This window comes from Nerophis lumbriciformis, linkage group LG31, assembly GCF_033978685.3.
Source record: "Nerophis lumbriciformis linkage group LG31, RoL_Nlum_v2.1, whole genome shotgun sequence".
Classification (NCBI taxonomy): domain Eukaryota; kingdom Metazoa; phylum Chordata; class Actinopteri; order Syngnathiformes; family Syngnathidae; genus Nerophis; species Nerophis lumbriciformis.
The window spans coordinates 15968583-15984369 of record NC_084578.2 but is presented as its reverse complement, the minus strand read 5'-3'; the positions used below and the strand labels follow the sequence as shown (position 1 = coordinate 15984369).

General features: G+C 38.5%; 1 protein-coding gene across 2 annotated transcripts in view; it reads right to left on the bottom strand.

The window, feature by feature from the left end:
- hdac4 (histone deacetylase 4) overlaps positions 1-15787 on the bottom strand; it is a 193446-nt gene that overhangs the window by 18031 nt on the left and 159628 nt on the right. For both annotated transcript variants that reach the window (XM_061926531.1, XM_061926532.1), the window contains exons 22-23: positions 15330-15448; positions 7677-7810 (exon numbers count right to left, since the gene is read on the bottom strand). In XM_061926531.1, the coding sequence (XP_061782515.1) occupies positions 7677-7810; positions 15330-15448 (253 nt within the window). The remainder of the gene's footprint in view (positions 1-7676; positions 7811-15329; positions 15449-15787) is intronic.

The window sequence follows — 15787 nt, the reverse complement described above, 5'->3', positions numbered from 1 at the left end:
GTGTGTGTATATGTGTGAATAAATGAACACTGAATTTCAAGTATTTATTGTATTTATATATATATATATATATATATATATATATATATATATATATATATATATATATATATATATATATATATATATATATATATATATATATAAGAAATACTTGAATTTCAGTGAATTCTAGCTATAAATATACTCCTCCCCCCAGACTAAATTAGGAGCCTTTGTTTGTTTACTTACTACTAAAAAGACAAGTTGTCTTGTATGTTCACTATTTTATTTAAGGACAAACTTGCTATAAGAAACATATGTTTAATGTACTCTAAGATTTTTTGTTTTTTGTGGCGCCCTTTATTTAGAAAAGTACCGAAATACATTTTGGGACGGGTACCGGTACCAAAATATTGGTATCGGGACAACACTAGTAGAGACTTTAGATAAAATAATGTAAAGTCCTTGCCAGAGGTAAAAAAAATAAAAATAAATAACTTGAACCATTCCCCCCCCACACCCCCCACTAGCTCAATGCACCATTGATGTTTTCCAGCTACATTCCATGTCCATTACAGAGACCTTCACTGATATTATGATAAAGACGGCTTGCTTCCTGTTGTTTTGATATGATCAGGGACATTTTCAGGCTCTCTGTGGTTGCCATCCGCTATCAAAGCCCCAGACAGCTTGAACGACCTGCCTTTTATCACGGCTGACATCACCAGTTGGATCGGAGTCAAGAAAGCTATGTTGACACTGGGGAAATTTGCCTTGGTCACGGTTTCACTTTGGTTAATCAATGTTTCTCAAAGGTATTCCAGAGTTGTTTTTTTTGCTGCACACGCGGAGAAACAATTGCGCCTCATAAAAGGTTTGCAGGGTGAAAGTAAATTACAATCCCACTAAGCCTATCCAAAACACTTTTTTTCAGAAATGTGAAAGGTACACCGCTGCCTTCAAACAATAGTTTCCTCCCTCTCCGCTTCGAATGATTATCGCATTTTCTTGTACTATGTGATCCCTCTAGCCCGGGCCGACCCCGGACTGAAAGAGGTGTGAGTGTAACTGCTTTCAGATGTGGACCAATGACGTGGGCCCTCGGTGCACGGGTGAGCGTCCTGCAGGGCCGAGGCAATTGACGCTCGACGCCTCCTGCCTATTTTCGCATTTTCAACTCTCCGTGGCACTCATCCAGTGACCTCCTTCAAAAAAAAAAAACCCTTCCACGTCTGGTGCTCCTCAGGCTGCTGAAACCTTAGATGCACACCACCAGGTCCACTTCAGTTGTTTTCTCGCAGTGGCACGGGAAGTCTTATGTGCAATTTTGAGGACCGCCAAAAACATCAGCCCCGTAGAAGTATCCTTAAATTCACTTTAGTCTAGATGTGTTGAAGCTCAAAGTGCAGATGAACAGGTTTAAATTGTTGACCAATATGTATATGATATTTGATAAGATGGCAGATAGAGATAAGTATAGGTAGATAGTAGGGTTGTACGGTGCAGTCAGGGGAGGCAGTTGAGGCGGGGCCTCACGTGCCATCATGGAAAGAAAAAAAATGTAAAAAGAAAAACAATTAATTAAATTGTTATATGTATCCAGTGATTATACTATAAAGTTATTTTCCATTTAACTTCACCAGTTTTAGATTATTTTAATTAAAAATCGCTGAATTTTCACATTTGCCGTTCAAATACTGAGACTTGCGGTGATCAGCAGCCAGTTGAGCCTCGCCATGGATTGCGCAATGACTCGGCTAACTGCTGGCCTGCTGGGCAGTGAGACTGTATTGCTATATGACTTATATTATACATTTCCATAGTTTAGTTAGCTGAGGTATATAATGTACAGTGTATTTTGTCAACAACTGTATGTGTGTAACGTATTTCTTGTGCTGAGCAATAATAAAACGGCTGCTTAGACGCACTGGGTGAGGCTCGCAGTAATCCCGCCTCATGGTGGTAGAGGGCGCTAGTGATCCCAGCGATCATTTTTGCGACAACTCGGCTGCAGAATAAGTGACAACAAGCAGCAACAATTAGCGATCGTTTATTTTTTCCTCTCGCCTGGACTTTTAACATGGAGGATTACATATCTAAAATAAAACAGTTTTCTAAACTGGACTTTCAATCGAAGCGGGAGGTAATAATTAAAGGAAGATCTCCATCGAGACAGAGAGACTTTTAAAACTGAAGAAAGATAAGGAAGACTTGTATAAACAAGTTATCGATGCTTTTGTTCAGAAGGAGCGGCGCATGGACTTCATTTATAAGTAAAGGTAAGACCATAATAAAGTTTTTTTTAATTAAATGTGCTTTTTTGTGTGCTACAGTTTGTATGTGTAAAGTTAAAGTTAAGTTAAAGTACCAGTGATTGTCACACACACTAGGTGTGGTGAAATGTGTCCTCTGCATTTGACCCATCCCCTTGTTCACCCCCTGGGAGGTGAGGGGAGGGGAGCAGTGGGCAGCAGCGGCGCCGCGCCCGGGAATCATTTTTGGTGATTTAACCCCCAATTCCAACCCTTGATGCTGAGTGCCAAGCAGGGAAGAATGCTGGTATGAGCTTTTAAACATAACCCGTGAACTGCTGCCAATCAAATGGTGAATAAGATACTCTTTAGGGTTCATATGTTTGTAAATCTGACTGTGATGAAGTCAGTGCCTCACCAGCCATGAATCTCACCGCACGTCACTGCCGGTATTAGTATAGTACCCATACTTGCCAACCCTCCCGATTTTCCCGGGAGACTCCCGAATTTCAGTGCCCCGCCCGGAAATCTCCTGGGGCAACCATTCTCCCGAATTTCTCCCGATTTCCACTCGGACAACAATATTGGGGGCGTGCCTTAAAGGCACTGCCTTTAGCGTCCTCTCTCACCTGAAAAGGAGACTATTATATATGTCTCCGTTATCCATAGGTTTATCTATAACCCATAAAGTAGGCAGGCACGGAGCTATTTCTCAGCGTGTTTATTCCAGCCGGCACGTTAATTCACTGACACACAACATCCGGATTCCCATCATGCATTCCTTCAAAACTAGGGCAAGTAGTAATGTCCAAAAACATAACAGAGACAAAGCAGAAGAACGAAGAAGAGACATGGTGACGACGGGTAAGAAGAAGAAGTACGCTTGCAAGCTCCAAAATGATTGGAAAAAATAATTTCAGTTGATCCAGAACAGCTCGAAGGGGAAGGAGTATGCTGCCTGCAAATTTTGTAGATCAGACTTCTCCATTGAACACGGTGGCCAAACCCATTTACAGTAATATTTTGTAAAAAAACAAAACGTAAATGTTTTAGTCTTATATATTTTGTAAACTATTGTTACAGTTTTATATATATATATATATATATATATATATATATATATATATATATATATATATATATATATATATATATATATGTCTTAATAAGGTTATCCAAAAAATAGTGCTCGATACCGTAGTAGAGCGCAATATATGTATGTGTGGGAAAAAAATCACAAGACTACTTCATCTCTACAGGCCTGTTTCATGAGGGGGTTCCCTCAATCATCAGGATGATGATTGAGGGAACTTGTTTTTACGTTTTATTACTGCATGTGGAAAAACGGTACCACATTTAAATTTTTTGATAAAAAAAAAAATGCCGCTACGTTGCCTGACTTAAAAACAGTGGTACTGTATTCCCATTTACAGTAATATTTTGGTAAAAATAAAAACGTAAATGTTAGTTTTACATATATACAGCATACTGTATGCATATATATATATATATATATATATATATATATATATATATATATATATATATATATATATACGCACGGCCCGCCACTGCTGGTTTGGTGTATTGAGTTCTTCATGAGTAAAAAAAAAAAAATGCACATTTTTCGCGTTGGAAAAATCCGGAGGCACACCACCAGCAGAAATCATTAAAAAACGAAACTCAGTTGACAGTAAAGAGTCGTTGTCGCAATTGTTGGATATGACTTCAAACCATAACCAACCATGCACCAGTATAACTCTTGTCTCAAAGTAGGTGTACCGTCACCGCCTGTCACATCACGCCCTAACTTATTTGGAGTTTTTTGCTGTTTTCCTGTGTGTAGTGTTTTAGTTCTTGGCGGCTTTTTATCTTTTTTTGGTATTTTCCTGTAGCAGTTTCATGTCTTCCTTTGAATATTTCCTGCATCTACTTTGTTTTAGCAATCAAGGACATTTTTAGTTGTTTTTATCCTTCTTTGTGGGGACATTGTTGATTGTCATGTCATGTTCAGATGTACATTGTGGACGTCGTCTTTGCTCCACAGTAAGTCTTTGCTGTCGTCCAGCATTCTGTTTTTGTTTACTTTGTAGCCAGTTCAGTTTTAGTTTCGTTCTGCATAGCCTTCCCTAAGCTTCAATGCTTTTTCTTAGGGGCACTCACCTTTTGTTTATTTTTGGTTTAAGCATTAGACACTTTTTTACCTGCACCCTGCCTCCCGCTGTTTCCGACATCTACAAAGCAATTAGCTACCTGTTGCCACCTACTGATATGGAAGAGTATTACATGATTACTCTGCCGAGCTCTTGACAGCACTGACACACAACAACAACACATCATTTGCAGACTATATTTACTGCTTTGCAAAAAATATTTTTAACCCAAATAGGTGGAATTAGATAATCTCCCATGGCACACCAGTGTGCCGCGGCACAGTGGTTGAAAAACACTGAAATATGGCATACTCTCTCTAGATATACACATAAAGATCCCAATATCTCTAAATCTATTAGAGTGACACCATTGTTGCCACTTGGGTCTTCTACCACGGCACAGTAGTATTTAACAAGAAGATAAGTTATCTTAGTTGCATAATCTCGAGGGAGAACGCGAGCCTTTGGAAGAAAGCACGCCAACCTCTCCATCAGCTCGAAGAAAACGAAGAGGCGGCTTCGACGAGCAATTCTGCTGGGAGCCATGAATCACAAAGCGCAGATGTTTGTTCAGATCCAGAGTCCAACCTACACACTCCCACAATTAACCTTCTGCCGGCGGGTGTGTGGAGGATAAGTGCGTGTGCGAGTGGGTGGTGCTGACTTCCTGTGAGGAATTCTATCTGTGCGTTGGACTCCAACAAATGGATTTACGGTTCTTGGTTCTTTGCCTTTTGACTTGCTGGTCAACATAGATTTTGGCTTACTGAATTGTAAACTGTACACATACTGTAAATATGACCACTTATGCAACTGTGAAACAAGAGGATAACAAGCCAAAATACTAGGTGTTGAAAAAAATTGGTTCACATCCGAATCGCGATTCTTGTTTAACCTGATTCTAAATCGAGTCATAATTTATTTTTATTTTTTTAATGTGAATTAATTTTTTTATTATCTTTTTGGGCCATTTCCATGCAAACATAATTTGCTTTTCTAACCTGATCTGGATTTTTTAAATTAGAATTATTATACCAAATACAAGGTGAGAATAGGTTTGAATCGACATTCGGGTTGAATCAAATCGTCACCCCCAGGAATCAGAACAAGTTCGAATCGTTAGGTGTTTAAACATTCAAAATACCATGTTTTGTTATTTAATGGAGTATATATGAGCTTACCCACCTCAAACCTATTTTATTTGGTACATGGTGTAGTGATAAGTGTGACCAGTAGATGGCAGTCAAACATAAGAGATAAGTGTAGGCTGCACTATGATGGCAATATGTCTCAAGTAAACAACACCAACATTTTAAATGTTCCATTGATAATATAGAACATTACACACGGCGCTGAAAAATCTATAAAAATGTTTTAGTATTTGTTTTAGTAATTAGTGGATTTTTCTTCGCTGACGGCAATTATGCAAATAGTTAAAAAAACAAAACAAGCAAAGACACTAAATAGATGTTTAGTTGTTTGTGCTATGGCGCCACCCTTCAGACAAGTTTGCTCACTGCAGGTGCTGGTGTGCTGCGTTGCAAACAACAAAAAAACAAATAAACAAACAAAAATGGCAGCCAAGTTGCATATATTTTACAGTAAAAAAAAAAAAGTGGTATTGTTTTTCCATTGCATTTACAGTAATACGCTGCAAAAAAAACATTGCAAATTTTAAGGTAAAATTGTAGTGGCTGAGTTTTTTTTTTGAGTAAAGTAAGTAAAGATTTTTTTTTGCAACATATGTAAAAAAAGATATAATAACCAAATGCATAGTTCAGGGGTCCCCCCAAATACGACCCGCCAGCATCCAAAATCCGGCCCGCGGGAAGTCTCAAGTTTTTTAATTTTATTTGTCCGACCGCTTCCATGTTAGCTACCTCTCTTTGTTTATAAGGTCTATTTTAAAATATTACAATAAAAGTATAGAAAAAAAATACTCGGCAGCGGTAAAGTTTAGATCAGTGGTCCGCAAACTCCGGCCCGTTGGGCAAATACTGGCCGTCATCGTCCAAAATCCGGCCCGCGGGAAGTCTCAAGTTTTTAAAAAAACGTGTTCTTTTTAATCTATTTTCTACTGCTTGTTACTTCCGATCAGGCAAATCATATTGTCAAAAAAATGGATTTTCCCATCGATAATGTGACATCATTGCGCTCGCGCCGCAGTGTCGGACGAGCGTGCGGCAAGTGCGCACTCTTTAAGTCAATTATTGCGTGAGGAATATATATATATATATATATATATATATATATATATACATACATACATATATATATTTACATACATATATATATATTTTTACATACATATATATATTTACATACATATATATATATTTTTACATACATATATATATATATATATATATATATATATATATATATATATATATATATATATACATATATATATATATATATATATACATATATATATACATACATATATATATACATACATATATATATATATATATATATTTACATACATATATATATATATATATTTACATACGGTACATATATATATATATATATATTTACATATATATATATATATGTGTATACATATACACACACACCCACCCACACGCACACCCACGCACACGCACACGCACGCACACGCACACGCACACACACACACACACACACACACACACACACACACACACACACACACACACACACACACACACACACACACACACACACACACACAGTCCGGCCCCTGGTCCAATTTTTTTAGCCCAATGCGGCCCTCGAATCAAAAAGTTTGGGGACCCTGTCTGGCATAGATAATTGTGTACCAGGAGTGTGAATCTTTGGGCATCGAACGATTCAATCAAATTCCGATTCCTGGGGTGACAATTTGATTCATAATCGATTCTCGATTTCGCACCGATTATTGCATTGTATTATTTATATGGTATATTAGTTATAAAGAAACTTTTTGAAAACAGGTTACAGGTTGAAAAAACTATTTCTGGTTGAAAGGAGATGTCCTGAAAACGTATTTTTAAAGATTGATTCATGGAGAAAAAAACATATATATTATTTTTTTTTATGAATAGATTTTTGAAAATGAATCGATTTCAAATTAAAATGAATAAAAATTGCGATTCGGATTTGAATGAATTTTTTTGTGCACCCTTTCTATATACTGTATGTGTATTTATGGAGTTTACAGAGTGTTTATGCGACTGGCCAGCCCTGTATATACCATTACTATGCAAAGTTGCTCTGTATTTGGTGCATTTAGAATGTATTTTGAGAGGATCTTCCATCTTACCTCATTACCAAGCAAAGCCGACACGCAGGCTTCAGAGGCGTCACATATGGCTGTGAGGTCGTGACCTCCCTCCAGGGCAAGAACCAGCCGACCGCCTGCCAGGCCCATTAGCTGCCTGGTCAGGTACCCGAAGCCTGGGCACGCAGGAAATGACAGCAAAGAGAAGGGAGAGAAGGAAAACGTATAAGTCGGGGAGGGGTGCAGCGTTACTGAAGCTCTTACTTCCTTTTTGGATCTTGATCAAAGAAACAAGAAAGAAAAAAGGGGGTCAGGGCATGGATTAAAAGAAGGGGTGACGAGGAGAGGAAGAAAGGTGGATTTATAGGGGGGCTAAAAGATATTATTATCATTATTAATATTTAAGAGCTTTTGTTTGGGCTGGTCAAAGCATTTCATCTATTCATGAGACTGTTTTAAATATACAAGGTATGTACTTTGCCAAACATTCCACTGCCTCGACTGTACTCCCATACCATTTTCCTACAGTCCCCTTTAAGCTGTCTATATCACAAATATGAACAATATTGTACAATTATTGATAACGACACATACCCAAAACCAGTGAAGTTGGCACGTTGTGTAATTCGTAAATAAAAACAAAATACAATGATTTTCAAATCCTTTTCAACTTATATTCAATTGAATAGACTGCAAAGACAAGATATTTAATGTTTGAACTGAGAAACTAATTATTTTTTGGCAAATAATAATTAACTCCGAATTTAATGCCAGCAACACATTGCAAAAAAAGTTGGCACAGGGCCATTTTTACCACTGTGTTACATGGCCTTTCCTTTTAACAACACTTAGTAAACGTTTGGGAACTGAGTATACCAATTTATGAAGCTTTTCAAGTGGAATTATTTCCCATTCTTGCTTGATGTACAGCTCAAGTTGTTCAATAGTCCGGTATTGGTATTTTAGGCTTCATAATGCACTACACATTTTAAATGGGAGACAGGTCTGGACTACAGGCAGGCCAGTCTAGTACCCGCACTCTTTTACTATGAAGCCACGCAGTTTTAACACGTGGCTTGACATTGTCTTGCTGAAATAAGCAGGGGCGTCCATGATAACGTTGCTTGGATGGCAACATATGTTGCCCCAAACCTGTATGTACCTTTCAGCATTACAGGTGCCTTCACAGATGTGTAAGTTACCCATGCCTTGGGTACTAATACACCCCCATACCATCACAGATGCTGGCTTTTTAACTTTGCGCCTATAACAGTCCGGATGGTTCTTTTCCTTTTTGGTCCGGAGGACACAACGTCCACAGTTTCCAAAAACAATTTGAAATGTGGACTCGTCAGACCACAGAACACTTTTCCACTTTGCATCAGTCCATCTTAGATGAGCTCGGGCCCAGTGAAGCCGGCAGTGTTTCTGGGTGTTGTTGATAAATGGCTTTCGCTTTGCATAGTAGAGTTTTAACTTGCACTTCCAGATGTAGCGACAAACTGTAGTTACTGACAGTGGTTTTCTAAAGTTTTCCTGAGCCCATGTGGCGATATCCTTGACACACTGATGTCGGTTGTTGATGAAGCACCACCTGAGGGATCGAAGGTCACGGCCTTGCCGCTTATGTGCAGTGATTTCTCCAGATTCTCTAAACCTTTTGATGATATTACAGACCTTAGATGGTGAAATCCCTACATTCCTTGCAATAGCTCGTTGAGAAATGTTGTTCTTAAACTGTTTGCCAATTTGCTCACACATTTGTTTACAAAGTGGTGACCCTCACCCCATCCTTGTTTGTGAATGACTGAGCATTTCATGGAAGCTGCTTTAATACCCAATCATGGCACCCACCTGTTCCCAATTAGCCTGCACACCTGTGGGACGTTCCAAATAAGTGTTTGATGAGCATTCCTCAACTTTCTCAGTCTTTTTTGCCACTTGTGCCAGCTTTTTTTTTAAAACATGTTGCAGTCATCAAATTCCAAATGAGCAGAGCAAAGTTTCTCAGTTCGAACGTTAACTATATTGTCTTTGCAGTCTATTCAATTGAATATAAGTTGAAAAGGATTTGCAAATCATTGTATTTTATTTTTATTTACGTTTTATACAACGTGCCAACTTCACTGGTTTTGGGTTTTGTAAATCAGGGAACACTTTGAATAAGCGGCGTTGCCATCAATATTCTAAAATCAAGTAGATTACAGAAAAAAATATGAGTAAAAAACATACATTAGCGCATTATTCATATTAGCTAAGTTAAATGTATAATTTTTTATTTCCACTAACATGTACTCAATTGTTTCCACACAATGTTTCTGTTAACTATTAATTGTAATTTTTTTTTAAATATACAAATTACTGACTAAGCCATTTCCAGCTCCATCAATTTATTACACATTTTTGTTTTTTACATTAAAACATTAGGTCATAATTGCTATTAACGGATGTGCATTAGCCTGTTTCTGATTCTTTTTAACACGACAAAAAAAATAACATTATACGTATATATTATATACAGTACAGGCCAAAAGTTTGGACACACCTTCTCAGCTTTTTTCATGCGTTTTCTTTATTTTCACGACTATTGTAGATTGTCACTGAAGGCATCAAAACTATGAATGAACACGTGGAGTTATGTACTTAACAAAAAAAGGTGAAATAACTGAAAACATGTTTTATATTCTAGTTTCTTCAAAATCGCCACCCTTTGCTCTGATTACTTTTTCGCACACTCTTGGCATTCTCTCGATGAGCTTCAAGAGGCAGTCCCCTGAAATGGTTTTCACTTCACAGGTGTGCTTGAAGCTCATGCAGAGAATGCCAAGAGTGTGCAAAGCCGAGCAAACGGTGGCTGTTTTGAAGAAACTACAATATAAAACATATTTTCAGTTATTTCACCTTTTTTTATGTGTTCATTCATAGTTTTGATGCCTTCAGTGACAATCTACAATGTAAATAGTCATGAAAATAAAGACAACGCATTGAATGAGGAGAATGTGTGTCCACATTTTTGGCCTGTACTGTACATATATACATATATATTAGTTATTAGTATGGCTGCACGACAAATATAGGGCATACAATCATTGATATAAATATAATTTTAAAAATAGCAGCAATAACCAGTTAAAAAAAACACACTTCATTGAGGAGAAATTACCCGTACTGTGCTGTAGGTGGTTTAGGGTGAGCAAATCAAGCGCTCCTTTGCTATTATGTGCTTTGTTGTCATTATTTCCCTTTTAGCTCACAAACACGGCATTGACATTTTGCGTTATATGTGCACCAAATGTTCTGCAAACATTCTGCGAGGAGGGAAAATACATCAATTTTGTTTTTTTTGTTTTGTTTTATAACAACAAAAAAATGCATCAATCTTTAACTTATCAGCCACCTGAAACACCAGCATCGCCAGGACGGTGTTTTGAAAGCCTAGGAAACATCTGCCGAGAAAGTCTTGTTGCTATTGCCATGGCGTTTGAAAAGTGCAACAAGTTGCTTGAGATGACCCGAAGGCTGAAGCGATCTGTGATTTTATCATGAACCATCTTTGAATATATGGTCTTTAGTCAGGACATACACTATTTTGCCAAAAGTATTTGGCCACCCATCCAAATGATGAGAATCAGGTCCTGGTGTATAAAATCAAGCACTTAGGCATGAAGACTGTTTCTACAAACATTTGTGAAAGAATGGGCCGCTCTCAGTGATTTCCAGCGTGGAACTGTCATAGGATGTTCCCTGTGCAACAAATCCGGTCGTGAAATTTCCTCGCTCCCAAATATTCCAAAGTCAACTTTATTATAAGAAAAGTGAAGAGTTTTGGGAACAACAGCAACTCAGCCACCAAGTGGTAGGCCATGTAAACTGACAGAAAGGGGTCAGCGGATGCAGCATAGTGCAAAGACTTTCTGCACAGTCAGTTTCTACAGAGCTCCAAACTTCATGTGTTTTCCAATTAGCCCACGTACAGTACGCAGAGAGCTTCATGGAATGCGTTTCCATGGCCGAGCAGCTGTATCTAAGCCATACATGACCAAGTCCAATGCAAAGCTTGGTATGCAGTGGTGTAAAGCACGTCGCCACTGGACTTTAGAGCAGTGGAGACGCCTTCTCTGGACTGATGAGTCACGCTTTTCCATCTGGCAATCTGATGGACCAGTCTGGGTTTGGAGGTTGCCAGGAGAACGCTACAGTTCGGACTGCATTGTGCAGAGTGTGGAATTTGGTGGAGGAGGAATTATGGTGTGGCGTTGTTTTTCAGGAGTTGGGCTCCAGGATACCAAAACAATTTGGACAATTCCATGGGATGGCACTTCCAAGTTCATATGTGAGTAAAGGCAGGTGGCCAATTACTTTTGGCAATATAGTGTATCTACACGTGCAGCTTGTCAAAATCACAATAGAGACTTTCTTCCATGCAGCACATTTGAACAAATAATATGAAATAAATAAGTTATTGGTTATCGGTATCGGTTTTAGGATGTAGGAAGTTATCAATATCAGATTGAAAAAAAAAAAAAAAAAAAGTACAATGAGTAGTAAGTTATAGGGCAGGGGTCGACAACCCGCGGCTCTTTAGCACCGCCCTAGTGGCTCTCTGGAGCTTTTTAAAAAATGTATGAAAAATGGAAAAAGATGAGGGGAAAAAAAATAAATTTTTGTTTTAATATGGTTTATGTAGGAGGACAAACATGACACAAGCCTCCCTAATTGTTACAAAGCACACTGTTTATATTAAACATGCTTCACTGATTCCAGTATTTGGCGAGCGCCGTTTTGTCCTACTAATTTTGGCGGTCCTTGAACTCACCGTAGTTTGTTTACATGTATAACTTTCTCCGACTTTCTAGGACGTGTTTTATGCCACTTCTTTTTCTGTCTCATTTTGTCCACCAAACGTTTAACGTTGTGCATGAAAGGTGAGTTTTGTTGATGTTATTGACTTGTGTGGAGTGCTAATCAGACATATTTGGTCACTGCATGACTAAGCTATTTGATGCTAACATGCTATTTAGGCTAGCTATATGTACATATTGCATCATTATGCCTCATTTGTAGGTATATTTGAGGTCATTTACTTTCCTTTAAGTCCTCTTAATTCAATTTATATCTCATGACACACTATCTGTATGTAATATGGCTTTTAATTTTTTGCGGCTCCAGACAGATTTGTTTTTGTATTTTTGGTCCAATATGGCTCTTTCAACCTTTTGGGTTGCCGACCCCTGTTATAGGGGAATGAATCTTTGGGCACCAAGAGATTCAAACTGATTCCGATTCCTGGAATGACGAGTCGATTCAGAATCGATTTTTGATACAACATGATTCTTGATTCAAACCGATCTTCATGTATTATTTGGTATAATAATTAAAATTAAACATGTTCAAGCTCCTTCTGGTTGCAGGAAGATGGTCTTTCCAAAAACTGATTTTTCAATAAAAATATAAAAATATATATATTTTCAAAGTTATTTTGTTTTTGGTTCTTTTGTAATATATATATATATTTTAAATTAAGAATCTATTTAGAATCAGTATGAACAAGAATCGTAATCCTAATGTGAATTGATTTTTTTGGGGCCACTCCTAATAAGTTCAGTAGAATCACTATGTCAGCCTTTTTATGGCATTTTGCTCCAATGTGTTCAATTTTGGATGTTTGTTTAGTTATTTTCTACAAGGTGCCACCTACTCTGTGGCCTAGTGGTTAGAGTGTCCGCCCTGAGATCGGTAGGTTGTGAGTTCAAACCCCGGCCGAGTCATACCAAAGACTATAAATATGGGACCCGTTACCTCCCTGCTTGGCACTCAGCATTGGAATTGGGGGTTAAATCACCAAAAGTGATTCCTGGGCGCGGGTCACCGCTGCTGCCCACTGCTCCCCTCACCTCCCAGGGAGTGAACAACGGGATGGGTCAAATGCAGAGGACACATTTCACCGCACCTAGTGTGTGTGTGACAATCATTGGTACTTTAACTTTAACTTAACTCATATAAACAAACAATCCAAGCTCTGGGGCACTTGACACCCCTGATTTATGTATTTACGTACTGGTCTTTAGGTTATTTTTGCATTTTCAAAACAGTCAGAATATGTACCGCAAATGGAATGCAATAATGGTTAAGGTTCGGTTTATTTCCGGCATGTAACAAGTACATTTACACTTGCACATGTCTGAAAAGGAGTAGGAAGAAGCAGAGCTAATACTTTGTCTACGTACATGTTTTACTTTTGTAGCTGTATGTAGAAATGGCACCGCTGAAGAGGCAATTGGTTGCATCAGCTGTTTGTCTATCTGTGTTGGCCCTGTGATGAGGTGGCGACTTGTCCAGGGTGTGCCCCGCCTTCCGCCTGAATGCAGCTGGGATAGGCTCCAGCCACCCCCGCGACCCCGGAAGGCACAAATGGTAGAAAATAGATGGATGGGATGGAGCTCTGTGCTCTTTTAATGTCTTTTACGTCCGTTGTGTTCTTTGATGTGTCCCTCTTGTTTTCATGTGTTTTTTACTTTATTTTTTTGTGGACTTTTTGTATCTACACCGCAACCACACAATTTCCCCATTGTGAGATGAATAAAGTTTATCCGATCCTATCCCATATTGGCTACAAATGCATTCTGATGAATGGGTTCTCACTGCGTGAGGTGCTTTTGGTCTCTGAAAAAGGACGCTATATAAATCCAATACGTTACAATGATCGTTAAGAAAGCCCCAGTAAAGAACTTTCAGTTTTGGTTGATTTTGGTGGCGGCAGTGGACCGAAGCGGTCGTGTTTTGCCAGAAGAAGACCACATTTCATGTGATGACTAGTGCATATAACGTAATTCGCTGTAATATTGGCACAAATATTACGTCTAGAGATGTCTGATAATGGCTTTTTTGCCGATATCCGATATTCCGATATTGTCCAACTCTTAATTACCGATTCTGATATCAACCGATACCGATATATACAGTCGAGGAATTAACACATTATTATGCCTAATTTTGTTGTGATGCCCCGCTGGTTGCATTAAACAATGTAACAAGGTTTTCCAAAATAAATCAACTCAAGTTATGGAAAAAAGTGCCAACATGAAAACTGCCATATTTATTATTGAAGTCACAAAACAGCAGCTTGGAATTTGGGACATGCTCTCCCTGAAAGAGCATGAGGAGGTTGAGGTAGAGGGTAGCAGGGGGTGTATATTGTAGCGTCCCGGAAGAGTTAGTGCTGCAAGGGGTTCTGGGTATTTGTTCTGTTGTGTTTATGTTGTGTTACGGTGCGGATGTTCTCTTGAAATGTGTCTGTCATTCTTGTTTGGTGTGGGTTCACAGTGTGGCGCATATTTGTAACGGTGTTAAAGTTGTTTATACGGCCACCCTCAGTGTGACCTGTATGGCTGTTGACCAAGTATGTATGGCATTCACTTGTGTGTGTGAAAAGCCATAGATATTATGTGACTGGGCCGGCAAATGTCTATTCTTGGTGTTGGGTTTTATCAAATAAATGTCCCCAAAAAATGCGACTTATACTCCAGTGCGACTTATATATGTTTTTTTCCTTCTTTATTATGCATCTTCGGCAGGTGCGACTTATACTCCGAAAAATACGGTAGTTGCAAGTCCCTGTATCATCCCAAAAGTTATGAAAATATTTTATGAAGGCTGAAAAGTTACTTTGCGCTGCTTTAATTGGTCAGTACTTACATTTGGCAGTCAGCTTGTATCCACCCAGTGGTGGAGCATGTCCGTCCACTGGATCAAAACCAGAAGATACCAGAACCACATCTGGTGCAAACTCATTGGCAATGGGCATCACCACTGTCCTACAGACAACGACAAGGTAAATAGAGATCATTTAAATGTGTATATTGGATGCTGTTGTTACAAACAATGTTAATTTTGTTCCAACAGAGATGAATGACGTTGCTAAAGAACACACATAAGAATTGAAAGAGTAGAGACGAGTAACCATAAATAATGTTTCTCAAGATCAGAACTTCTACTATCAACTTTTTCTGCTGGGTTTCTCACGATTTCATTGACAGATATTTTTGTATTTGCAGGATCTCTATTCATGTGAAAAGGCTGGCTGACCGATACGGTTACTGACAAGGCCAAACATGAATACTTCCAAGATACACAACATTGCCTGAGAAAACTGT